Source organism: Trachypithecus francoisi, unplaced genomic scaffold (genome assembly GCF_009764315.1).
Source record: "Trachypithecus francoisi isolate TF-2019V2 unplaced genomic scaffold, Tfra_2.0 Contig01440, whole genome shotgun sequence".
In the NCBI taxonomy this organism is placed as follows: Eukaryota; Metazoa; Chordata; class Mammalia; order Primates; family Cercopithecidae; genus Trachypithecus; species Trachypithecus francoisi.
The window spans coordinates 26,814,217-26,839,220 of NW_022681431.1; the positions used below are offsets into that span (position 1 = coordinate 26,814,217).

Sequence of the window (25,004 nt, forward strand, 5' to 3'; positions counted from 1 at the left end):
CTACTAAAAATACAAAAATTAGCCGGGCATGGTGGCACATGCCTATAATCCCAGCTACTCGGGAGGCTGAAGCAGGAGAATCGCTTGAACCCCAGAGGCGGAGGTTGCAGTGAGTTGAGATCGCACCACTGCACTCCAGCCTAGGTGACACAGCGTGACTCCGTCTCAAAAGAAAACAAAAACAAAATAACTTTTAAAACAAAGTACAAGATTATTTGTATGTATTTGCTTTATAAAATGATTTACATTGCCTTTTAAAATGAGGTGAATTTTGGGGAGAAGTCATATCTCTCTTATACATACCAAGTGGGCTTATATTTTGGGGTTGGGGGGAAACTCCAGAATTCGTACCTTCCTTGCAAGGGTTATGAATCCTAGTTGTGGCAAACTTTGGTGCCTGAGTAAACCTCCTTCCAAAAAGAAGGATATTGGACCTAGTGATCTTTGGCAAAGGTCCTTTCCAGCTAAAAATTCCTGTGGTTCTATGAGATCTAAGATGGATGCTTACAAGTCAGTGATTATCTTAGTCTGTTGAGGCTGCTATAAGGATACCATTGCCTAGGTGGTTTATAAACCACAGTCATTCATTTCTGGAAGTTCTGGAGGTTGGAGGAGGGCTCATGATTAAAGGACCAGCAGATTCCATGTCTGGTGAGGGCTGACCTCCTGGGTGTCTTCTCCCTGTGTCCTCATTTGGCAGAAGGAGGGAGAGGGAGCTGTCTAGGGTCTCTTTTGTAAGGGCGCTGACCCCAGGAAGAACCCTCATGACCTAATCACCTCCCAAAGGCCCCACTTCTTAATATTCTCACATTGGAGATTAGGTTTTAACCTATGAATTTCGGGGGGATATAAACATTCAGTCTGTAGCAGTGATTTATCGTTTGTTCAGAAAATAGTGTAAAACAAATATATTCTCCTCAGTGTCTATGCCTTGGCCAAAGGAAACAGAAAACACATATGATATTCCTATATCGTACATGATGAGGTACAGGGAAGACCAGTGAGGATAACCTTGCTCTTGGTTGTCATAGTTCTATAAAATAATACAACAAAATAACTTGACTAATTGAGCCCATAAGAAAACAATCTCTAAAAAAAATTGTGTGTGTGTGCTAGAAATTGTCACTAGCACCAGTTAGTGTTCAAGCCAAAGAACAGTGATTAATTCACTTATAGGATTTGGGTCAGTTATTATTTATTATTATTATTGTTTATCCTTAGAGTTGGGCAAATATTGGAGTTATACAATCATATTATTTCAAGGAAATCTTCCCAAAGAAGATAATAACCTTCATCAATATGTAAATCACATTCTACTTGGCCTTTGTGGAATCTAACTATTGACTTCCTCCCTCTTCAACGTTTTTGTCCACATCAGTCATCTTTAAAAATGCAACTGCCTAATTTCTAGAAAGTCAGTATCACAGCTCAACTCATTATGGCAGAAGGAAGGGTAGTCTCAGTCCTGTTTTTAGGGTAATTAGGACATCCTCCATGGGGCGGGCTTGAGTCTTGTGATTCAGGAATTATCTGCCCTGAGAAAAGACATCATTGAGATACAGGTAGAGTGTTCCTTATCCAAAATGCTTAGGACCAGAAGTGTTTCAGATTTCAGATTTTGGAATATTTGCATATACATAATGAGATAGCTTGGGGATGGGACCCAAGTCAAAACATGAGATTCATTATGTTTCATATACACCTTCTACACATAGCCTGAAGGTAATTTTAAACAACAGTTGTAATAATTTTGTGCATGAAACAAAGTTTTGGCTGTGTTTTGACTGTGACTGGTCACATGAAGTTAGGTGTGGAATTTTCCACTGTGGTGTCATGGTGACTAGCAAAATGTTTTGGATTCTGAAGCATTTCAGATTTTAGATTGTTGGATTAGGGATGCTCAATCTGTGTAAATTTATCATTTTTAAAAATGCATCAATCTTTGAAGGGAATTTAATGTAATCCTGTTCAGAAGAATGTAGAATGAAATTTAAGGCAGGTTCTTCCCGTACCTAAGGAAGCTTAGATGCTGAAATCCCCCAGAGGAGGTTGTAATGTGAGGGCAGAGGTGAGGCTACCATTACAAAGGGACCCAGTGACACAGTCCTGTAAAGAAGATAGACTTTTAGGCTGGGCACGGTGGCTCATGCCTGTAATTCCAGCACTTTGGGAGGCTGAGGCAGGCAGATCACTTGAGATCAGGAGTTCGAGACCAGCCTGGCCAACATGGTGAAACCCCGTTTCTACTAAAAATACAAAAACTAGCCCGGCATGGTGGCACATGCCTGTAATGCCAGCTACTCGGGAGGCTGAGGCAGGAGAATCGCTTGAACCTAGAGGTTGCAGTGAGCTGAGATTGCACCACTGCACTCCAGCCTAGGCAACAGAGTGAGACTCCATCTCAAAAAAAAAAAAAAAGAAGATAGACTTTTCTCTTTCACGGAACAGTTCTCAGGCAGCAGTTAGTCTAGGGCTGCAGGCTGCTCTGCTCCCCGGTCAGCCTGGCGCAAATTCTGTCTGTTCTGTAGCTCTATCCTGTCCAGAGCGTGGTCCTCACACAGCAGAAGTTGTGACATGCAGTTCACAACTTCTTCGGCCAGGAGAAACTGCACATGCACTTTTCTTTTTAAAGATATTGGCCCAGGGGCCAGGCGCAATGGCTCATGCCTGTAATCCTACTGCTTCTGGAGGCCAAGGGGTGAGAATCACTTGAGCCCAGGAATTTGAGACCAGCCTGGCAATACAGCAAGACCCTGTTTCTAAAACAAACAAACAGACAAACAAACAAACAAACAACAACATTAGTCAGACGTGGTGGTGTGCACCTGGAGTTCCAGCTGCTCAAGAGGCTGAGGTGGGAGGACTGCTAGAGCCAGGAGCTCAAGGCTACAGTGAGATATGATTACACTACTGCATTTCAGCCTGGACAATAGAGCAAGACTCTTTCTCTAAAAGAGAAAAAAAGACACTGCCCCAAATTTGCACTTACCCCTTATGCTCATATCCCATGGGTCATAACTGAGTCACAAGGCCACACCTAGGTGTAGAGAAGGAAACGTGGCCTCTTGCTGTGTGACCATGTGCTCAGCAAAAATTCAGAGGGTTCTTTTACCAGAACGAATAAGGAAATGATGGATATGGGATGTGGGGTGAGGGAGTTAGGCTCTACCATAGTGATCTTGTGGAAATTCAAAGGGTAGAGGTGCATAGACACACAATGTTAAAGAAGCATTATAGTTTTTCTTTTTTATCTTTGTGTGTGTGCATGTGTGTAGAGATGGGATCTCACTGCGTGGTCCAGGCTGGTCTCAAACTCCTGGGCTCAAGCGCTCCTCCTGCCTTCGTCTCCCAAAGTGTCGGGATTACAATCATGAGCCACCACACCTGGCCTTTTGCTTTTTTATCTTAATAATTAAAATCGTGGCCGGGCGCGGTGGCTCAAGCCTGTAATCCCAGCACTTTGGGAGGCCGAGACGGGTGGATCACAAGGTCAGGAGATCGAGACCATGCTGGCTAACACAGTGAAACCCCGTCTCTACTAAAAAATACAAAAAATTAGCCGGGCGAGGTGGCGGGCGCCTGTAATCCCAGCTACTCAGGAGGCTGAGGCAGGAGAATGGCATGAACCTGGGAGGCGGAGTTTGCAGTGAGCTGAGATTCGGCCACTGCGCTCCAGCCTGGGCGACAGAGCCAGACTCCGTCTCAAAAAAATAAAAATAAAAATAAAAAATAAAATCGTGCACACGCGTGCGTGTGTGTGTGTGTGTTTACAATGGGTACAGAAGGAACAGAGCCATGAGTTATGTTTCACAATCTGTGTAGGAGATATCTTTTGACAGTTTTATCCAGTTTTCAACAGTTAAATATTTTAGTTTCCTCTAAGAAGATAGAGGTCAGTGTGACCCCCTCGCTCCATCAATGGACATTTCTCTTACTGAGTTGAGGCCAGCTGAACCACTCCTGAGCCACAGGCAGGGATCTCTTTTGTTCTCTGGGCAGAGCTGAATTTACCGTGAAGCTGAGGAAGCCTAAGCTTCAGGCCTCTCACTTGCTTGGGCCCCTTCATATTAGCGTGGCCCTAGCACTGTGTTCATGGGGTCCTTTAGCACTTTTCTTAAAGAATGCTTCCCCAGTTTTTAAGCTTCCTGCTTCACAAAATCAGGCCTTGGCAACCCGTTTCATGCCTCCTTTCTTTGCTGAGCCCTCCTACTTTTTCCCAGATGGGGAGAGGCTCCTGGGTGTCGTCTCCCTCATCAACATAGTTTCTTGGAAGAAACCACCCGAAAAGGAAGTATAGCGAAAGAACATCCCAAAGAAAGAGATGTTAAAATTAATCCTTTTGCACCTCCCACATAAAGTATGCCTTTTATGCTCTGGCCCAATTTTGTGTACCTTTGAGGATTCCCATTTGTATCAGTAGGGGTCCTTGGGGTTTTTTTTTCTTCTTTTCTTTTGAGTCAAGGTCTCACTCTGTCACCCAGTCTGGAGTGCAATCCTACAATCACAGCTTACTTCAGCCTTGACCTTCTGGGCTTGAGCAGTCCTCCTGGGCTCAAGAGTAGCTGGGACTACAGGCGAACACCACCATGCCTGGCTACTTTTTAATTTTTTTGCAGAGATGGGGTTTTGCTATGTTGCTTAGGCTGGTCTTAAAGTCCTGGGCTCAAGTTACCCTCCTGCGTAAGCCTCCAAAAGTGCTGGGATTACAGGAAGATGCCACTATGCCTGGCTGAAAAGCTTTTTTTTTTTTTATTTTTTTTATGGTACTTTGGCTCAACTGGCAAATGCCTACTTGAAATGAGCATTTCACACTTTGGTCACCACACAGTCACTTAGATGGAACCCACAGGCTGCCCAATGCCACAGGCTCCCACTGGGCATTTGGAGAAGGGCACACCCTTCCTGGAGTGGTGAGCACTGCTAGGCCTGCTCTCCACCCTTTTCCACCCTCTGGGAGTCTTCAAAACTGGCTGTATTCTATACTAATTTCTGGCAAGTCTGGATTTTCCATGTAAGGGCTTCTTTGGCCAGTACTTCCTCGTACTGAAGAATCTTATATTAGTTCCACTTTCAGATTCAAAAATCAATCTTTAGTCAACCTAAAACATTATTCCTGGAGTGGAGCTTGACCGTATGTGGGGAAGAGGAGAGGGAGAGACTGATGCAAATATGCTCACACACATACTTTTTGCATACAATTTCAGGGAGGCCAGGACCTTCTGAAACCCTTCCTTGCTAAGCCCAGATCAACAGCCTCTGCTGTAGAGGTGAAAATGCAACCAACTTAACTTGTTAACAACAACAAAAAGGCCATAACAATACTTTCCTCATGAGACTATAAGAGTAAGTGGAGGTGATTAAATGAGACGATTCATGTAAAGTGTAATGTCTAACACATGGTAAGCAGTTGTAATTGTTCACTTTTCTTTTGGGGCTTCAATGATCTTACTGGTTTTCACGAGTTCCTTAGGTAATAACAATACTAACAATCTTTGTTTTTCCATGGCCTGTTGTTTGCCTTTTAACTTGAAGGCACATAGTCAGAAGCTTCATTTTTATTTTATTTTTTTTTTTATTTTATTTTTTTCCTTTTTTTTTTTTTTTTTTTTTTTTTGAGACGGAGTCTTGCTCTGTCGCCCAGGCTGGAGTGCAGTGGCCGGATCTCAGCTCACTGCAAGCTCCGCCTCCCGGGTTTACGCCATTCTCCTGCCTCAGCCTCCCGAGTGGCTGGGACTACAGGCGCCCGCCACCTCGCCCGGCTAGTTTTTTGTATTTTTTTAGTAGAGACGGGGTTTCACCGTGTTCGCCACGATGGTCTCAATCTCCTGACCTTGTGATCCGCCCGTCTCGGCCTCCCAAAGTGCTGGGATTACAGGCTTGAGCCACCGCGCCCGGCCCATTTTTATTAATATAGCCAAATCTATCTTTATTTTGTGTCTGACTTCATTAATTACTTCTAAGTTGGATCCTCACCCTTGCTACAGAGCTCTGACAGATTCTGTTGCTTGTAGACTGCTTTCTCCCAGTGGTTCGATTTTTATTATTTAGCCATCTAATCCATCTGGAATTTATTCTGGTATATGCTCTGAGGTAAGGGTTTAACTTGATCTTTTTTCCCATTGCCAGCCAACTATGCTCCAATCATAAATCTTCTTTCTCCTTACATATTGTAACATCTTCTTTATTTTTTTTGTTTGTTCTTTTTTTTTTTTTTGAGGTGGAGTCTTGCTCTGTTGCCCAGGCTGGAGTGCAGTGGCACGATCTCGGCTCACTGCAACCTCAGCCTGCTAGGTTCAAGCCATCTTTTTTGGTATATAATAAATTCCTGTATCTTGTAAGATCTTTTCCTGGGCTTTCTGTTCTGTTTTACAGAACAAAGATCTGGCTATTTTTGCATAAATGTGTCTCAATATCTTGTAGCACTAGTCTACTCTTAACTCTTAGTTGTTGTAGGTTTTTTTTACAAAATCTAAAATGTGTTCACCAGTTTATTTTTCCAGATAAACTTTTAAACATTATTGACGAATTCTATGAAAAATCCCCTAGGAATTTTGATTGAAATCAAATTAGCCCTATAAGTTAACTGGGTAGTATTGCCATCTTAGCAATAGTGTTTTACTAACTTGGAGTTTCAGGATCAAAATACAGTAATCAAACTTTTACTCTAAAGAGATAAAAGCTGGAGTTTACAGGATGCTGCGTATCATGTCACAGAGTTGGCTACTTATTTTCCCATCTTTTTATCTCCTAGAAATACAGGAAGATTATTGGTCACAAACATGTGAGTTACTGTAATGAAATCCCCCCAAATCCCTAGACTAAGGAATTAAGTTGGAGTGGGTGTCACAGTTATTTTCGAAAGCTTTTTGTGATTTTATTCTTTTCCTCTAGGTGGACCTTTTCTCCCCACATCCTCCTACCAGTGAATCCGCTTTTGCCTTTCACTGCCCCTTCCAACCACCATCCCAATCTGTTACCTTGTAACTTCTTAGTAACAAGAAGATGTGTGGTCTCCTGAAGACTCACAATATATTTATGAGGATAGTGAGTAGAATAATTTATATTAGGATGATCTTGAAACATTTGGGCTATATGATTAATGTTCTTCTAATCCATGAGGATGCATTGTTTAGGACATTTATTTTATTTTGGAGGTGGAGAAGAGAAGAAGGAATAAAATGGCTGTAGGTGAAGAAATATTCTTCTTCTTCTTTTTTTCTTTTTTCCTTTGAGGTAGAGACTTGTTCTGACCCCCAGGATGGAGTGCAGTGGCGCGATCTCGGCTCACTGCAACCTCTGCCTCCTGAGTTTGAGCGATTCTCTCGTGTCAGCCTTCTGAGTAGCTAGGATGACAGATGCGTGCCACGTGCCCAGCTAATTTTTGTATCTTTAGTAGAGATGGGGTTTCACTGTGTTGGCTAGGCTGGTCTCGAACTCCTGACCTCAGGTAATCCACCCGCCTCGGCCTCCCAAAGTGTTGGGATTACAGATGTGAGCCACTGTGCCTGGCTAGGAATATTATTCTATTTAAATGTCCTGAATTCCTTCAGCCTCTTTAATTCAAGTCTTAAATTCCACCCTCCCCACAAACAGGTAAGTGTAGTAAAGCAGATATCTCAAATTTGAAGTAATGTCCTTTACTAGAATATTAAATTTATAAACAACATAGAGGAAGTTTCAGATGGTTTTCTTGTCTGAGCTCTAGGTATAAAACTCTCAGACTTGGACTTGGACGTGGATAGCCCTCTTTTTTAACACCTAATCTGCTCGAAAGGAATCTGAGTTCAACAGAAGGAAATAAAATGTGCTAAATCAGTAAGAGTAATCCTCCAAGACGATATTCATGTTTAACAGGCTCTGTAAATACAATAATATTATTTAGCAGGAAAGACCAAACATGTCTATAGAAGGTATTCCTAAATTTAAAGATTGTTCACTGCTTTAAGTGGAGCTTTGTGTTTGCTTTTGGTTTGCTTGTTTTCAACTTTAGACTTGTGGTAGTTGGCGGGAAGAATTAGGGATAATGTTGGGATTATTTTTCTTCACTTAGAATAAACAGACTGACCTAACTCTGTTTACATCTTTTGCACTCAACAACTGCTTCTTTAATACGTTTACATCACAGAGTAGAGAACTAAAGTAAACTTTCTTATAAAGTCAATAAACATATAGTCATGAATATTTGATGGAAATGAGAGAATCTCATAGAACTGGCTCTTCAATTACACTAGTATAGTGTAAATACTACATTTATGTGTATATATATGTGTATGTGTGTGTGTATATATCCCCCCAGCTTCTCTGAAAGCTGACACAGTGTAACTCTTCTGTGTGGCAGTTCTGCTATAGGCTTGATCTGTGACCTAGGTTGAATGGCATACTTTCTGGGGAAAGCAAACTTTTCTTTTGTGATACAGAAGAAAATAGATCAATGGGTGGATATGACAAGAGTTGTTCACCAGAGCAAAGCCTGGGCAAGGGTCTTTGAGCAGACCCCAGGTGGGGGGCTCAGCCAAGTCTTTAATAAATGCAGTTTGGACCTTTGTTAATCTTCCTGGAACTCTGAAAGAGTATTATTATTTTTTTTTTTTTTGAGATGGAGTCTCACTCTGTTGCCCAGGCTGGAGTGCAATGGCATGATCTCGGCTCACTGCAACCTCTGCCTCCCCAGTTCAAGTGATTCTCCTGCCTCAGCCCCCCGAGTAGCTGGAATTACAGGCACCCACCACCACACCTGGCTAATTTATATATTTTTAGTAGAGATGGGGTTTCACCGTGTTGGCCAGGCTGGTCTCGAACTCCTGACTTCAAGTGATCTTCCTGCCTTGGCCTCCCAAAGTGTGGGATTGCAGGTGTAAGCCACTGCTCCCAGCCTGAAAGAGTATTAACTATGGACATACTCTGAGGCCTCTCTTTTAAAAAAATTGGAAAGGTGCTTCTCTTTATAATTTTCTGTATAAATGCATTGTACACATCCCTGATTTCAGTGTGTTTGGGTAGTGGAAGGAAGATTATAATTCTATAGATGATTGTAGTCTACAGGTAAAGGATAATTAGGTCAACATCTGATCTTGCAAGGTTAAGACTGTCATGTTAACATATTTGAATGCGGTCAGATGCTGTTACTGGCAATGTTGTCTTGATTAGACATCATCATGCCCTTGCCTGGTTAGACCGAGGAAGGGCAGAAAAGCAGATAGGGTAGCCACAGCCTCCTGTTGGCAATGGCACGTCTTCACTGACAGGGCTACAGTGTTCCTAGTTGTGACTTTGCAACCTGTGCCAGGTAAGAATGAAGCCAGGACTAGGAGTAGCACACTGAGAGGAGCGGTCCAGCTGATGGACTCATATTCACCACTGCTCACACTAAGTTCAAGAACTTGCAGAGGAGTGATTTTCAGAAACCTTAGGCATTTATTTGCTTGTCCAGTGTCAAGAAGTTGCTGCAGGCCGGGTGCAGTGGCTCACACTTGTAATCCCAGCACTTTGGGAGGCCAAAGTGGGCGGATCACCTGAGGTCAGGAGTTCAAGACCAGCCTGGCCAATATGAGGAAACCCCATCTCTACTGAAAAATACAAAAATCAGCTGGGCGTGGTGGCAGGAACCTATAATCCCAGATACTTGGGAGGTGAGTCAGTGAGAATTGCTTGAACCCAGGGGGCAGAGGTTGCAGTCAGCTGAGATTGCGCCACTGCACTCCAGCCTGGGTGCAGTGTGAGACTCCATCTCAGAAAAAAAAAAAAAAAAGTAAATTGCTGCATAGGTGAGGCTTAATCTTACTGGGGCCATCACTGGTCCTGGGTTCTGTTATTTTGTGACCCAGAAACTAGATTTCCCTAGGAGGAGTCAGGCTTTAGGAATTTATGTCACCCTAGCCAAACTCACAAGGACTATTTGTAAACTAGAATGTTTGTTTTTTCTTACATATGTGTTGAACACCTCCTGGGCGTGTGGTTCTGTCCTAATTTCTGGGGGAAGTTCCAAAGCGGGCTAAAGTTCCTTTAGAAGCTTGTGGGACAAATATGTAAATAAATACGTTATATATAGTGTGCTAAGTGTAGAATGGCCTTACATCCTGGTCTTCTGGAGACACTCCTGGTTTATGGCTGTAGTCCCCGTGTAACTGTTAAGAATGCTCTCTTTCACTTTGAGATCTAAGGCCACAGGAAGAGTTCTTTATGGATGTTTGGGGTATAGAAATGATAGAAAGGAAGGACAATCAGCCTGCCTCCCCCTGTGGACACTTGAGCTAAGTGCTGAAGGACGTTCGGGCAGCCGAAGCCTGGGAACTTGGGGTGGGCTGGGGTTGGGGAGGAGGTGTGTTCCAGGAATCTGCAAAGCTCTCTCTGCAGGCAAAGGGAGACTGTTCCCCAAGCAGCAAGCAGTTGGTTCAAGTTAGGCACTGTTTCCCAAATTTACCCTGTGATAATAGTTCCCCAGGACACTCAGTGAACATACAGATTTCCAGACCCTGTTGGTAATTTGGATTTTTTTTTTTTTTTAAGAAGGCTGGTGGATGATTCTTGGGCATATTAAAGATTGACAACAAGTTCTCTACTGACTGTGGCTAGGAATACAAAAGGATGGGCATAGAGGCGAATGGGAACCGCAAGATTAGAGCACGAGTCACTGATCAGCCAGGCAGGGGTGACCTCAGGCAAGAAAGCCTTCAGAGGTAAAACCAGGTGGGAGTTATTTACAGTAGATCATGAAAGATGGGGAGTGCGGGAACTATGTCAGTCACCACGGGGATGCAAGGGAATGAAAAGATGAGAGAACTATTCAGGAGGAAAAACAGGACCTAGTGTATGCCAGTTACTAATTTGCTGGGGTAGTATTATTTCCTAGCAACAGAACACTGTGTCAAATCCAAGAGCCTGGGGGACCGTAGAACCTGAAGTTTTATTGGGTGAGCATAAACCTAAAACTACAACAGTTGGATAAGTGGTGTGATATACTTCACATGGACCTCCTGCCTAGTTCACTTCTTTATAGTCGCTAGAACAACTCATGACAGTTTATTTCTGGGAAGAAGCCAGGATGAATTCGAAAGCATCCTGACACCCCACCCGTTTCTTTTCTCTAGACTTCAGCCTAACTCCTGCCCTTCGGTTTTGGTAAAACTACCCTGCCAAGTCTTATCTTGTATTTTGCTCCTGTTTTTGTTATCAAATGTGTAAAACAGTCACGATGAATAGACATGCCAACTGCTTTCAGAGGCAACGGTTAGTCTCTTGCAAGTTTCAACGTGCATATTTTGGAGTTGCTGTCTCTGTGGGAACCTGCAGGCACCTCACGGATGCACCACAACTTGGAAATTACAGTACCACCCGAAACACCTTATCCAGGCAAGGGGATCATTAAGCCTGGTGTTTGAGTCAATCGATTCACTTGGAAGAAGGTGCATTGGTGGTTTTGAGAGGAACAATCCCTACATGAAATCCTTCCATGGGAAATGGAGAACATCAGCTATTTCCCATTGCCTTCAAACCTAAAGTTGTCACCAGGCCTCTTGGCTTGTTGCTGAAGCAGCGAAAGAAGTCAGAAATCAAAGACTTAGAAGTTATGAAAAGAAAATCTCAAAAAGGAGAATGGGGTCAGGCGCGGTGTCAGGCCTGGAATCCTAGCACTTTGGGAGGCAGAGGCGGGAGAATCGCTTGAGGCCAAGAGTTCAAGACCAGCCTGGGCAACATATTGAGTCACCCATCTGTATTTTAAATAAATATGGAGAATGGGAAACCCATCAGGCTGTAATCTCACAGGGAATTTAGCACCCTTACCTAAGACAAGACCTGGGCACTTGGGAAGCCTCCCCGAGTGCGGTTTGGGGAAGGGGACGGCATCTTAAATTCCAGTCCTCGGTCACTCTTGTGGCTTTGCGGAGGGATTTTCAAATCCCGGGAATGCCCGGGATGGAGATGAACAGGCTGAAATCCCCCACTCTGCCAGGGTTAGGGAGGGGAAAACAACAGTCCACAGCGGCCGCGAAGTTTTGTATTTTTTTTTTTTTGGTAACAAGGGGCTTAACTTATGTGCGGTCCAGTATCACCATCGCCGTGAAGTCACAGTGGCCAGATGAAAACGTTTAAAACATTTTTAAAAAGAATAAGGAAAGAGGAAGAGCGCGGTGTGCCCCAGCTCAGAAAACCGTCCTCCTCCGCTCGGGACGCCGGCGGAGCTTTGGCGGGCTACCGGGTCTCCCCAGGCGCCGCCGGGAAGCCCCGGCCCTCAGTCGGGGCGCGACCAGCGTGACGCCGCGGCGGGGGGATCCGGCGGGCGCGCGGCCGACTTCAAAGCCCCGGCGCCGCCGCCGCCCCCGCGCGCGCGCGCGAGTAGTACGGTCCGAGGGGGCGGCTTCTGGGGCGCGGCTCCGGCGGCAGCTGATGCGCGCCCCGCCGGCCGGGAGGCGGGAGTCCGCGAGCCCGGAGCGGGAGCCGCCAAGGTCTAGCCGCTGGGCCCTGCGGGCCGGGGGCGTGAGGAGGCCACAGGACGGGCGTCTTCCCGGCCAGTGGAGCCCGGCGCGGGGCCCGCTGCGGCCGCACCGTGTGGGGAGTAGGCCGAGGAGGACGCGGCGCCGGCAGCCGGCGGGAGGAAGCGCTCTACCAGGGCCCCCGACGGCACTCGTTTAACCACATCCGCGCCTCCGCTGGGAACGCTTGCTGGCGCCTGTCACCGGTTCCCTCCATTTTGAAAGGGAAAAAGGCTCTCCCCACCCCTTCCCCTGCCCCTAGGAGCTGGAGCCGGAGGAGCCACGCTCATGGCGTTCAGCCCGTGGCAGATCCTGTCCCCCGTGCAGTGGGCGAAATGGACGTGGTCTGCGGTACGCGGCGGGGCGGCTGGCGAGGACGAGGCCGGCGGGCCCGAGGGCGACCCCGAGGAGGAAGACTCGCAAGCCGAGACCAAATCCTTGAGTTTCAGGCAAGTACAGGGCGTCCCCGCCGAAATGCAGACGCGCTTGCCTCCATCCATCTGCGGCTCCCTCTGTGTGCGTGTGTATGGTCGCCACCCGCGAAACCGTCCTCACTGCGGTGCCGTGTCCCCGCCCGGAGCCAGGTCCCCGTGTGCGTCCAAAAGTTCGGAATCTTCTGTCCTCCCGTGTGTTTTCTGGCCCCCGTTTCGCTAGGAGCTTTCCGAACCCAACCCAGAATCTGCAGTCTCCGCATCCTCGCTGGCCTCGGTCACTTTCTCTAAGCTTCGACCCCCAGCCCCCGCCCCTCCACACAGGAGCAGCGTCACTGATCTCACCCAGTGCAACTTAGGGCCCCCGCCGTGGGGAAGAAGTCGCTCCCCGGCCCTTCCCGCGGCCTTACCGTGTACCCAAAACGCGGCCGCGGTGAATAAGGTCGCGTGATGACAGGCCCCTGGCAGCTGCTGGGAAATGGTGGTCTCTGACGGGCTGTCATCCGCGTGATTGCGGAAGGCAGGTGACAGCATTCTTAGCCTCGGGCCCAGGGAGTTCCAGCAGGTAGAGGCCTACCCAGCAAAGAGGAATGCCTAGCGTCGGCCTAACTCGGGGGTGGGACCAGTATTAATTGTTAAAGCCTCTGGGAAAGGGCTCTTGTGACAAAAGGAGTCTGTTGGAAAAGCGCATTTTTCAGGTGTCTGAGGGAAGGATGACCTCAAAAATAAATGGTGCTGGAGAAAAGCTCCAGGGAATGGAGGAGCTTTCAAAGAGACAGGATGCCAGCCTGAGAAGCACAAGGAGGGCACTGCTCAGAGACCGCAGTTGCCTCCGCAGGTCAGACCCTGCTGAGGACCGGTTGGTTGTGAAGTTAGACAAACATGCTGGACTTTTAGCCTTTGTGAATATGTAGATTTCAAAGGGTGTCGGAAATACCGTTGAAAGTGGTAATTCCTCATTTTTCCTCCTTGGCAGCTCGGATTCTGAAGGTAATTTTGAGACCCCTGAAGCTGAAACCCCGATCCAATCACCTTTCAAGGAGTCCTGTGATCCATCACTGGGATTGGCAGGACCTGGGGCCAAAAGCCAAGGTAAGGAAAAACTTGCATTTTTCCTGCCTGTTTTGTTTTAAAAGTTTTGAAAAATATCAATGAAGGAAGGAAAAAAGTGTAAATTTAGAACCATTTAAGAGGGTTTGACCAAGAAAGAGCTGTTTGAAACCTCCTGGCATATATATTTTTAGGCGTGTGGTGATCGAGGCTTTCTCCTCCGAGTAGACTTTGTGCATTTGCAGTATGAGATTATCATTATCTAACATTCCTACTAGGTCTTTCTCCTCAGCCCCTAAAAAAAAATGTGTATAGTAATGAAGTAGGAAGATCATGTTTATATTTGACTTTACAAATTTCTCAGGCTAAGTTGCTTTCTACTGGGGTGTGGCTGGAGACAAAAATGACAGGTAAGACTTGACTTAATTTTTGATAGGGAGAGTTCTTAAGAAGCTATTTCAGAATCACTCACCTCACCCACTTCCATGCAGGGATGTGGTGAGAGCCCTTCAGTCTACTTAGGAAAACCTGGCACATGGGTTCCCTCCCAGCCCCTCAGAGCCCATCTGCAGGAGCTTCCACTGTCTCACTTAATTAGTAGAAACCTTTTTTGTCACACAGCCAGTTCGGAATAAAATTTCACCTGTCCCCACATAATTCATATGCTTATTCACTAAATAGAGCGCACTGTGATTCAGCAGTGAAGTTCTGCTCTCTTGAGCTAACATTATGGAGGCAGAACCTGTTAAGGGTCAAGTGAAATATCTATGTCAGCTTGTGTGAAGCACTGTGGAGAAAAATAAAGCAGGGGAAGAGAGAATAGGGAATATGGGGTGGGGATAGGGAAAGCTGAAGGGGAGTTAGGGGGAGCATTCATGATTAGGTTACTTGAACAGAGACCTGAAGGCAGATTGAGGGAGCAGGCCTTGGAGGTTCCTGAGGTAGGAACCCTTCCAGCAGAAGGAGTGGCATCTGCAAAGGTCTGACAGCACCAGCCTGCTGCAGGTGAGGCCCTAAGGTGGAGGGTTCATGGTACAGTTTGAGGACCAGCCAGGAGGTCAGTGTGGACTGACTACTCAGAGAGCAGGAGGAGCTGAAGTCAGCGTGGTCAGAGGAGGTCCAGATGCTGCTGCATTGAGGATTTGGTGTTCTTTCTGAGTAAGGTGGAAAGCCACTGGAGCGTATATGAATTTCCAAGGACTGCCATAACAAAGTAACTGAGTGGCTTACAGTAACAGAAATTTATTCTCTCACAGTCCTGAATAATTGAAATCAGAACCAGAAGTCTGAAGTCAAGGTGTTGGCAGGGCCTTACTCCTCTGAAGGCTCCAGGAAGAGTCTGTCCTTGCTTCTTCTAGCCTCTGATGGGTGTCTGCAATCCTTTGTGTTCTTTGGCTTGTGACAGCAGAACTCCGGTCTCTGCCTCAACACGTGGCTGTCTTCTCCCCATGTATCTGTCTTCCCGTGCCCTTCCTGTGAGGACACCAGTCGTTGAAGTTAGGGCCCACCCTAATCCAGTTTGACCTCATCTTATCTTGGTAACGTCTTCAAAGATACTATTTCTAGATAAGGTCACATTCATAGGTACTAGGAGTTGGGACTTTAACATATCTTTTTGACAGACGTAATTCAGCCCACAACAGAGGGCTTTGAGCAGAGGGATTGTGCTTTGACTTCTTTTATAAAAGGCTCCCTGGGCTGCTGTGTGGAGAAGGGACTCTAGGATGGAAGTCCTTTTTATATTGTTTCTCTGTTCCAGAATCTGACGCTGTCACCCTGAAGTGGCAGAGCCAGCTTTCAGTTATCTAGCCACCTAAATTTTGCACTGATTGTGACTTTCTCCTCTCCCCAATAAGTATTTTTATTGCTTAGCAACTTCTTCGTAGGTTACCTAAGGAAGTCAAGTTACTCTGGTAATAGACTGCATGATGGAGCTGGAATTATTGGTAAAATGACATCAGCAAAAAACTGGTTTGGTTTTGCTTTAAATTGATTGCTCCATGCTGTGCTTACCCTGTTGAGAATTCAGCAATACCGGCAACTTGCCCTGGGCTGCGTTTTGCCATTGTTCTAGGCAGGGACAATATGGGAATAGGCAAATTTATATACTGGAGAAGTTGTGTGTGACACATAGCTGTGTAGCACTCTCAGTGATGAAGATAACACTTGTTTCTCATAGCTTCCCTTTTCTTCTGTAAAGATTGGCAGATCAGAAGGGAGATTTTGAAGCTTGAAAGAACTATTTGGTGGCCTTTCCATCAAATTTAAATAAAACTCCTAAGACACGTTAAGGAACTGTTTGAAAGCCTTTTTGAATTGCCATCAGCTTGGGCGGCCCTTCCTCGTCATTTTGTCAGCTGCTAGACTGATTCATCCCGCCAGATTCTTTGCCAGTTGCATAGAGGCCTGGATGACCTAGGCCCCCAAAACCACAGAGACCCAATTGTTTGGTCCTTCCTGTACCAGTGACTCTCACATTCTTTTTCATTCTCTCTAAAAGGAAAACTTTTAAATGTTTATGGATCGGGAAAGCTCTGTGCGGTAGTTCATGAATGCAGACTATAATTTTAGGGGTGGAGGAGTGTCCAATCCAGGAAACAACCCTGCATATTATGAAGGCTTTCAGTTTAGGGTCTTTTAACAATAGGATGATTGCTCATCAACCTGGTAGTACCCTGACTTCCAGGGTCCTTGTGTACAACATCCGGAGCTAGTCCAGAGCACTGCTGATGGCCTTGTCACACATACACAGAAAATGTGCAAAGACAGCCACAGAACAGGTCTGACTGGAGGGGGTTTCAGTGGGCAGAAAGCCCTGCAGAGTCATATCATATTGAAGTTTAATTTCTGGGACTGGATAAGTTCCTTTCTCCCAAATTTATTGATTGTTTTGTTCCTGGTAAAGATCAGTCTTTTATATTTTTGTGGTTCCAAGACATGGTTGGACAGCAGTTATAAATTATATAAGATTAAATCATTCTGGAGGAATGATTTATGAGGAGTTAGGAGTTGTAGTTGAAATATGTAAAAGATTCTGGCTTCCTGGTATATAATGGCCCTCAAACGTGTGGGCTACCTATACCATACCCATGGCTCCCGTGCTGACTTCCGTATAATTCTTTGAACTCAGGGGAACATCTAAGACTATTTTGAAATGACTTTTCTTATACTGGAGCTACTTTAGGACCTTACAGTATCTAAACTGTATAATGACTCTTCCTAAGAGTTGTATGCTAGAAGTTAAGTGGTGGATAAGGTTGTAGATTTTTTTTTGAAGCCACATATAGAAGCAAGTTTTAGGCTTACTGGTAAAATAAAACTCTAGCTAAAGAGATTTCCTGAAAATAACCAGACTGTTAGCTGTAAAGCTTGGGCTGGTCTGTATTTGCTATCTGTCTGTTTTCTCCCACTAAAGGTGTTTAAAGCTGCTGCTATTGTGGTGTTCTTTCTCTTGGCTGAGAAATATATTGGTGAAGAAACATCCCCTAGGCATGGGCTTTTGAGGAGGTATAATCTCAAGTTCATCCTCTGTTTTGTTTTGTTTTCAGACAGGATCTCTGTCTAGACTGGAGTACAGTGGCATGATCATAGCTCACTGTAGCCTCCAACTCCTCAGCTCAAGTGATCCTCCTGCTTCAGCCTCCTGAGTAGCTGGGACTATAGGCACACACTACCATTCCTGGCTAATTTTTAAATTTTTTTGTAGAGATGGGGTCTTGCTATGTTGCCTAGGCTGATCTCCCAATTCCTGGCCTAAAGGGATTCTCCTGCCTCACCCTCCCAAAGTCCTGGGATTATAGGCATGAGCTACCTTGCCTGGCTTTTGTGTGTGCTTGTGTGTGTTTTTGGAGGACTTAGGTGCTATGGCTTTGTGTAGCTGTTTTAGTCACAAAAACTGCAGTAGGTGCCCTCTGCCCCTTGAGTTTCTCCTTCACCAACAGCGCCCCTTCCCCAAACACACACACCTTTATCTACAGATTGTTACCTCTTTCTGAGAAACAGAATCTTAATTAGTGTAGAAGCTCTCACATCACCCTTGGAACAACTCTGCAGTTTGATGTGTTAATTAAATGCCTAGGTATTTCAAAGACAAACTGTAGTTCTCTGGAATTTTCCCCAGAATAGGAGGAAAGAGATCAATGGGATCTGTGCACCGATACTTACTGCCTCAGGCCTGTGAGGGAATGCCAGGTTGTTTGTTGACACAGTTTTGGTAGTCTCGGTCAGAATCAGCAAACTGTGGCTCATAGACCAAGCCCTGCCTGCCCCGTTTTTTTCCCATGGCCCTCGAGCAGAAGAATGAGTTTTCCATTTTTTGATGGTTTAATGGTGATATGTGAAAATAATGTGAAATTCAAATTTCAGGGCCCATCAAGTTTATATATATATGTGTGTGTGTGTATATATATATATATATGAAATATGTATTTTGGTAGATACAGGATCTTGCTATGTTGCCCAGGCTGGTCTTGAGCTCCAGGGCTCAAGTAAGTGATCCTTCCACCCCCGCCTCCCAAAATGCTGGGATTTCAAGTTTGAACCACCACTGTCATCCCCATAAAGTTTTATTGGAATACAGCCATTCTCATTCATTCAGGTATTGTCTGTGGCTGCTTTCACTCTACAATATTTAGGTTGAGTACTTGGAACAGAGACCAAATGTCTGGCAAAAGTCTAACATATTTACTATCTTGTACAGAAAAAAAAGTTAACCTATGTCTATACTTATGACAATTTCAGTAAAAATACAGAGTTTAATTTGGAATAATGGCTTTAAGAATGAAAAGGTGGCAAGGTTATACCTGCTGAACAAATGAACTGTGGGCACGAGGTGCCATTAGTCTAGGCCTGCATGTTCAGGGAAGGCCCAGGGGAGAGCCTGAAGTGGCCTGGCTATTTGTCATCTTTGCACAAGGGAAGTGATGTAATTGGTCTGTCAGTGAACTTGATTATCAATTGACTCAAAGATCTAAGGAGAAATAAAAATTATTTAAAAAGGAAATTAGGGAAGAATGGGGAGAATATTGGAATCATTTAATGGAAGTACAAACACATAGACTTTTAACTTTTACCCATTAAATTTTTTTTTAACATTTTATTTTCTTAAAAAAATTTTTTTTAAGTAGTGATGGGGTTTCACTATGTTGCCCGGGCTGGTCTCGAACTCCTGGGCTCAAGTGATCCTCCCACCTTGGCCTCCCAAAGTGCTGGGGTTACAGGCATGAGCCAGCCGCACCCAACCCATTAAATGTCTTTAATGTAGCTTTGGGTATATGAGAATTTGTAAGTAGACTGTACAGATCTCTTAAAAGGTTGATATGGTATATTTTTAGAATGTTTTAGACTCTGTGTGTGTGTGTGCGCGCATGTGTTATAGAAAATACAGAACGGAAACCTTGTTAAAATCCGAGACTTTGATTTTTTATTCTAAAGCTTTGGGTTATATGTTTAATCAGATACTATGTGAAAATTTTCGTTAGGTACACATTGAAGTGTTCCATTCAAGTCTACAAGTAAATCCTGCTAGGGATTTAGTTTAACATCCTTTCCCTGCTCCAACAAGGGAATTAGAGTTTCCTAGAAATAATGGGACTAATTAGGACCTTTCATATTACCTAGTCCAGCAGTCCAACCCATGTGGCTCCTTCAACAGCATTGCAGGCTGGTGCTTTTAATTTTAATTTTGTAATGTTTTGCTGTGATTGCCTCTTTCACAGTTTGATTGTTTTGTGTTATATCATTCCATTTTAAGGTATTTAAAGCTTGAAAATCTTAGCAGTATGATATAGTTACTTTTTTAATGTATTTTTAGCTCTGAAGTTGGAGATTCCAACCAGCTAATAAATGAGATCAGAGTCATGTGTTTTTTGTTGTTGTTGTTGCTCTATCACAACGTAAATGTGCGCCTAGGAAGCACCTCTGCTTCTATATGGTGCCTTACCCGAGGGAATGTCTTTCTGGGGAAAAAAGTGTAGTTTTTCCAGCAGAAATTTGCGAGAGTGCAGAACCGCAGAGGAGCAACATTGTCTGAATAAAAAACTCCAGGGAGTAAAGTCTACCTGCAGAAAGGAAAGATTTCAGTAACTGTCAAATCACAATTTTTCTCTTAAGATGAGTGATAAAATCAAGACCTTGCACGCCTCCATTTTGGGTTTACCCAAGCGTCAAATAAAGCAGTAGAATTTTCTTTGGTACTTGTGGGTGGCAAAGACACTTTCTACCTGTGTATGTGTTTTGGGAGCAGGCAATCCTGCTGAAATTATGTTGCTGCCATGTAATGTCCTACCTACAAAATGGTTGTGGCCCAAAGCCATTTAAACATTTAAATGAAAGAGCAGTTGCAGTCTTTTTCAGGTTACCAGTTATACTGCCCAGAGGAAGTCTTGTGGGGTATAAACCATTTTGTCACACTCTCCTAAATCCAGAGTGGTGATGGAAGATCATGGTTTATCCACCCAAAACAGCCCTCTCAGTGGAGATTTTCATAACCAAGGTTGCTAAATTGCCTGGTGAGTATTAAATCTGGGCTTAGAAAGGCTTTGCTGCTTGTGAGTTGAAGATCTCACCCTCACCTTTGCATTTACATGACCTAATTTTATGAGTTCGCACAAACATGATTAGATCCCCAGGGTTTAGATTGATGATGACCAAACTCACAAGGGAATAATAGTAATGGCATGGAGTATTTTATTCACAAATGAAAAATGTATCTTGACAGTTCTGTTTGGCAGATGCAGATACTCTCCTAGCCAGTCGAGATACCCTCTTTCTTATATCATTGCTGGAAATATAACAATAAATTGATTGATCTCCAGCTTTCCCATTACAATATTCCCACCTGGCAGATCAGCAGCTATCTGTTTCAGCCGTATTTATTTATTAGATGTGTTGGGAACAAATAATCTTTATTTGCAGCATCTTATTTGATTTTTATGACCGTGATTCTGTGAGATAGAACACAAGTGATTTCCATTTCACAGATTGAGAAATTGAGGCCAGAGCCTTTACTGCTAGTAGTGGACCTGGGTTTTGAATTCAGCTTTTAAGATTGCAGATTGAGAGCTCTTTGGAACATATTATACAGCTTTTCTCTCCAGGAAATTTGTGAATCCCTCTCTCTCTTGTTCACTATCTGAAGAGAACACGTATCAGAGGAAATAAAGGTTCTTAAAATGTTGCCAGAGCAGGGTGTATGATGGGGGAAAGCATCGTCTTAAGTATTCTGTCAAGCGATAGTAGTTTAAAAAATCAGGAAATACGTCTTCCACATGTGTGAACTTGGCACGTATTATTCTGAAGTATGAAATGTATTTCAGGAAGTTGAAACATCAGAAGTTTGGAAGCTTGCAACACAATTTAGATATAGATTAATAGTCAAGCAAAAATCATCACTGGATAAGCAGTGCAGTGGTTGATTGAAAACATTTTGCTTCCTCAGTGCCTAGCTTCAGCTCATCAGTGAAAAATAAAGAAGGAGTGGACAAATTCAGTACTAGCCTTTGCATTCTGTCTCCACCTGAGTCATGCATGGGTGAGAAGAGGCAGGTGTATGGAGGTGTGTGCAGCTGCCTGGGGCTCTGTGCCTGTTTTGTGGTACATAGAGGAGTTTTTAAGAGGCCTTTATTGGTGATCTCTGGCTGCATAACAAATTATTCCAAAACTGAAAACCATGAACATCTCACATAGTCTTTGTAGTTGGGAAATTTGGGAGCTGGGTGGTGTGGCTCAGGTCACTTGTAAGAATGCTCTCAAGATGTCAGCTGGGACTGCAGTTGTTTAAAGACTTGACTGAGGCTCAAGGATCCTCTCCAAAGGCGACTAACTAATTTGTCTGGGCTGTGAGTGCTGGCTGTTGGTGGGAGGCTACAGTCCTCACCACGTGGACCACTGCTTGGTTGCTTGAGTATCCTCACAACGTGGCAGCTTGCTGCCCCAGAGTGAGTGATCCAAGAACAAGCAAGATAGAAACTGCAGTGTCTTCTGTGACTTAGCCTCAAAAGTCACACTTACTTCCACAGTATCCTTTTGGTTACACAGGTCAGTCCAAGGGCATGTGTACCAGGAGGTGAGACTCATTGGGGCCACATTGGAGGCTGGCCACCACAAGGCCCTTTTCCACTTTTTAAAAAACTTGCATGAAAGGATATACAAGGGTATACATTCTTAGATGGTGAAGCTTTTCCCACTGCTTTCTTCCTTTGGCGTCTCTTCAGTGCCCTTCCCAACCCCACTCCTTCCTGCTGCCCTCTTTCTTAAACAGGAGCAGAATTGGCTGAAGAAATTATATAGCTGCCTGTTGTCTTGTGGTCCTGCCGTGGATGTGTCTCGTGCACCCAGCATGCTGGGTGAGATTGCTCTGTCTGGAGGCCCCTCTCTTGCTGAACATTCCTCCCTCTTCTTCTTTATCCAGCATCAGCTTCTCAGCTCCGTGTAGGTGGTTGCTACTTTGTGAGAGAGGCAGTTGGTATTTTGAATTTTCCAGTAATTATTTCTGAAGAGATGCACATTATGGTTGTTTGGCAGCAACAGATTGAAGTTACACAATCCCAGATCTCTGCACAGGAGCCCCATCTGTTAGCACGTGCTCTTTCCCCCCTTGCTCTTCCTGCCAGAATAGCTTGGGAATGGGGGAGAAGTTTTGTGGGGAGGGCCTTCTATGATTTCTGTCTGTGGAAGGGGATTTCTACTGTATCTAAAATATAAACTCAAACAAATCCAGATGGTTCCAGAACCCATGGGCATCTCATGAGTGAGAAGAGAGGATACATTCATTGCTGGATTGGCTTCTTTGGAGGAAGCTTTGGCTTCCTGGTGGGTGGATACTTCCTCATAAGCAAGTCCCATCCTCTTACCTTATAATCTTGGCCTTCAGAGATACCGTTTGGGTCTCTTTTTATTTTTATTTTATTTTATTTTATTTTTTAAGAGACAGGGTCTTGCTGTGTTGCCCTAGCTGGAGTGTAGTGGTACAATCATAGCTCACTGCAGCCTCAACTCCCAGGCTTAAGGGATCCTCCTGACTCAGCCTCCCAAGTAGCTGGGACTACAGGCATGTACCACTACACCTGGCTTGGGTCTCTTTTTAAATAAAATAGCATAAAGTGCTGTCTTGGAAATTTGAAGTGCTTTCTTCATCCTTAGTACAAGCTTTTTTCAGTTTATCAAGTGGTTTTCCAGATTATTCCTTAGCTGTAGAGCCAGGTTTTAGGGGGAGCCTCTCTCAGGAGTTAGAAGCTTATCTCAGGAGAACAGCAGTGCAGCTGGTGCCCTGTCTCTTAAAAAAGCAATGAAATTTGCCCTCCCTTAGCTTCTGGGTAATGTTTATGTTTGGTGTTTTTTTGGAGGTTAGGAAGGAAGGGTTTAAAAAGGTAGTTTGTTGTCTGGGTTCTGCCAGTGTGTGTGTGTGTGTGTGTGTGTGTGGTGTGTGTGTGTGTGTGTGTGTATGTATTTTTCTGCTTTGGTTGGTGAGACATCTTAAAACTATGATGTACCTAAGAGGATGGTCTGCCTTGACTCACCCACTCAGAACCCCCCTGACCCACCCCTCTCCCATGGTTCTGGGGAGCCTGGGCCCCAGTGGTTTTCGGAGCAATGTGAGCTATGCAGCCCATACCCTTAGATTCTATCCCGCATTCCTGGAAAAGGGCCTATTGTATGGTTGTTCCAACCCTGGACAATAAATTGTCTGCTTCTCCATTTTAAGGCTGATGACTAAGTGAGAACGTACATATATAAAATACACTTCAACTCTGGAGGAATCAGAGACACTGGGAACCCAAAGACATGAAACTGGGGGGGGAAAAAAACACTCACATTTTGGACTTTTAACATTAATGCTAATATACACCTGATTAACAGTCTCCTCAGGGCAGACCACTTGAGCAGAAAGGGTTGGTGCCAGAATCATGCTTTTGTCCCTCCTGAAGCCCTTGATTCAGCGTCGGGGAGGAGGGCTGGGAGGGCAAGACCAAGGCACAGAAAGGAGGAGTGGGACCTTCAGGGTAGGGGACCAAGGGAGGAGCTATGCCAAGCCATCCCCCAGCCGTTAGCCTGGAGCTGAGCTGCAGCATCACTGAACGGTTAGCTAGGCTTTCTCAGTATGCGACAGATCATCGGGTGAGAAGGGGTCCTTCATGTATCAGACACTTGCCCTACAGTGGGCACTGATTGAACATCATCTCTGTTTTGGGTACCCAGTTTTCACTTCCAGGGATACACAGAGTAAGGCCCCTGTGGGGCTCTTGAGTGTGGAGGGGGCTAGCCCTGTCCTGTTTCCCAGACCTCTTGGCCTCCTTGGTGTCCCAAGAAGTTTTAGCAGCAAAAGATAGGGAATTTGTGAGGGAAGAAATTCCCCCAGTAATCTGGAAGAAGAATGTTAGAAGGAAGAAGTCAAATGTTAAAAGTTAGAATTTTAAAAATCCCCCTGCCCACAAAGTAAAAAAAGCCTTTTGGGCTTGACAATTATCATAACTCTAGAATGTTTCACATACCATACTGGGCTATATCTGTTGTGGAAAAGAGGGATGATGTCATTTTTTTCACCTCTTTCTGTAAATAGAATTTATGTAGCACATGTGGGCTTCCTCAAGGGAAATTTAAAACCCCAAATTGATCGGATGGTGAGACCTACCACCTCTCTCAAGCATGTGTCTCTCCAAGTGACACACATAAGACACTATTTAAAGCATGTACTGTGAATGTGTGTGCCGGCTCACTCCTGTAATCCCAGCACTTCGGGAGGCCAAGGCAGGAGGATTGCTTGAGACCAGCCTGGGCAACAAAATGAGACCCTGACTGTACCAAAAACAAACAGACAAAAATTAGCAGGGCATGGTGGCATGTGCCTTTAGTCTCAGCTGCTCGGGAGGCTAAGGTGGGAGGATCACTTGAGCCTGGGAGGTTGAGGCTGCAGTGAGCTATAATTGCCCCACTGTACTCTAGCCTGGACAACAGAGCAAATCTGTGTAGCATAGTTGAACATTTTATTAGAAATCACAGGACACTCCTCCTCCTCCATTTCCCTCGTGTCTGAGCCTCCATGTTCTTTTTTAAA

At 44.7% G+C, this 25,004-nt stretch overlaps 1 protein-coding gene across 16 annotated transcripts in view; it reads left to right on the plus strand.

The window, feature by feature from the left end:
* TACC1 (transforming acidic coiled-coil containing protein 1) overlaps positions 1-25,004 on the plus strand; it is a 126,112-nt gene that overhangs the window by 48,705 nt on the left and 52,403 nt on the right. For 5 of the 16 annotated variants that reach the window (XM_033231616.1, XM_033231627.1, XM_033231489.1 and 2 more), the window contains exons 1-2: positions 12,051-12,919; positions 13,878-13,993. The exons of 5 other annotated variants lie outside the window; for them this stretch is intronic. In XM_033231616.1, coding sequence (XP_033087507.1) covers positions 12,759-12,919; positions 13,878-13,993 — 277 coding nt within the window. In that variant the 5' untranslated portion in view covers positions 12,051-12,758. Of the gene's footprint in view, positions 1-12,050; positions 12,920-13,877; positions 13,994-25,004 lie in introns of those variants that run through there. 6 more of the 16 variants (XM_033231551.1, XM_033231579.1, XM_033231499.1 and 3 more) reach the window with 2 other exon arrangements.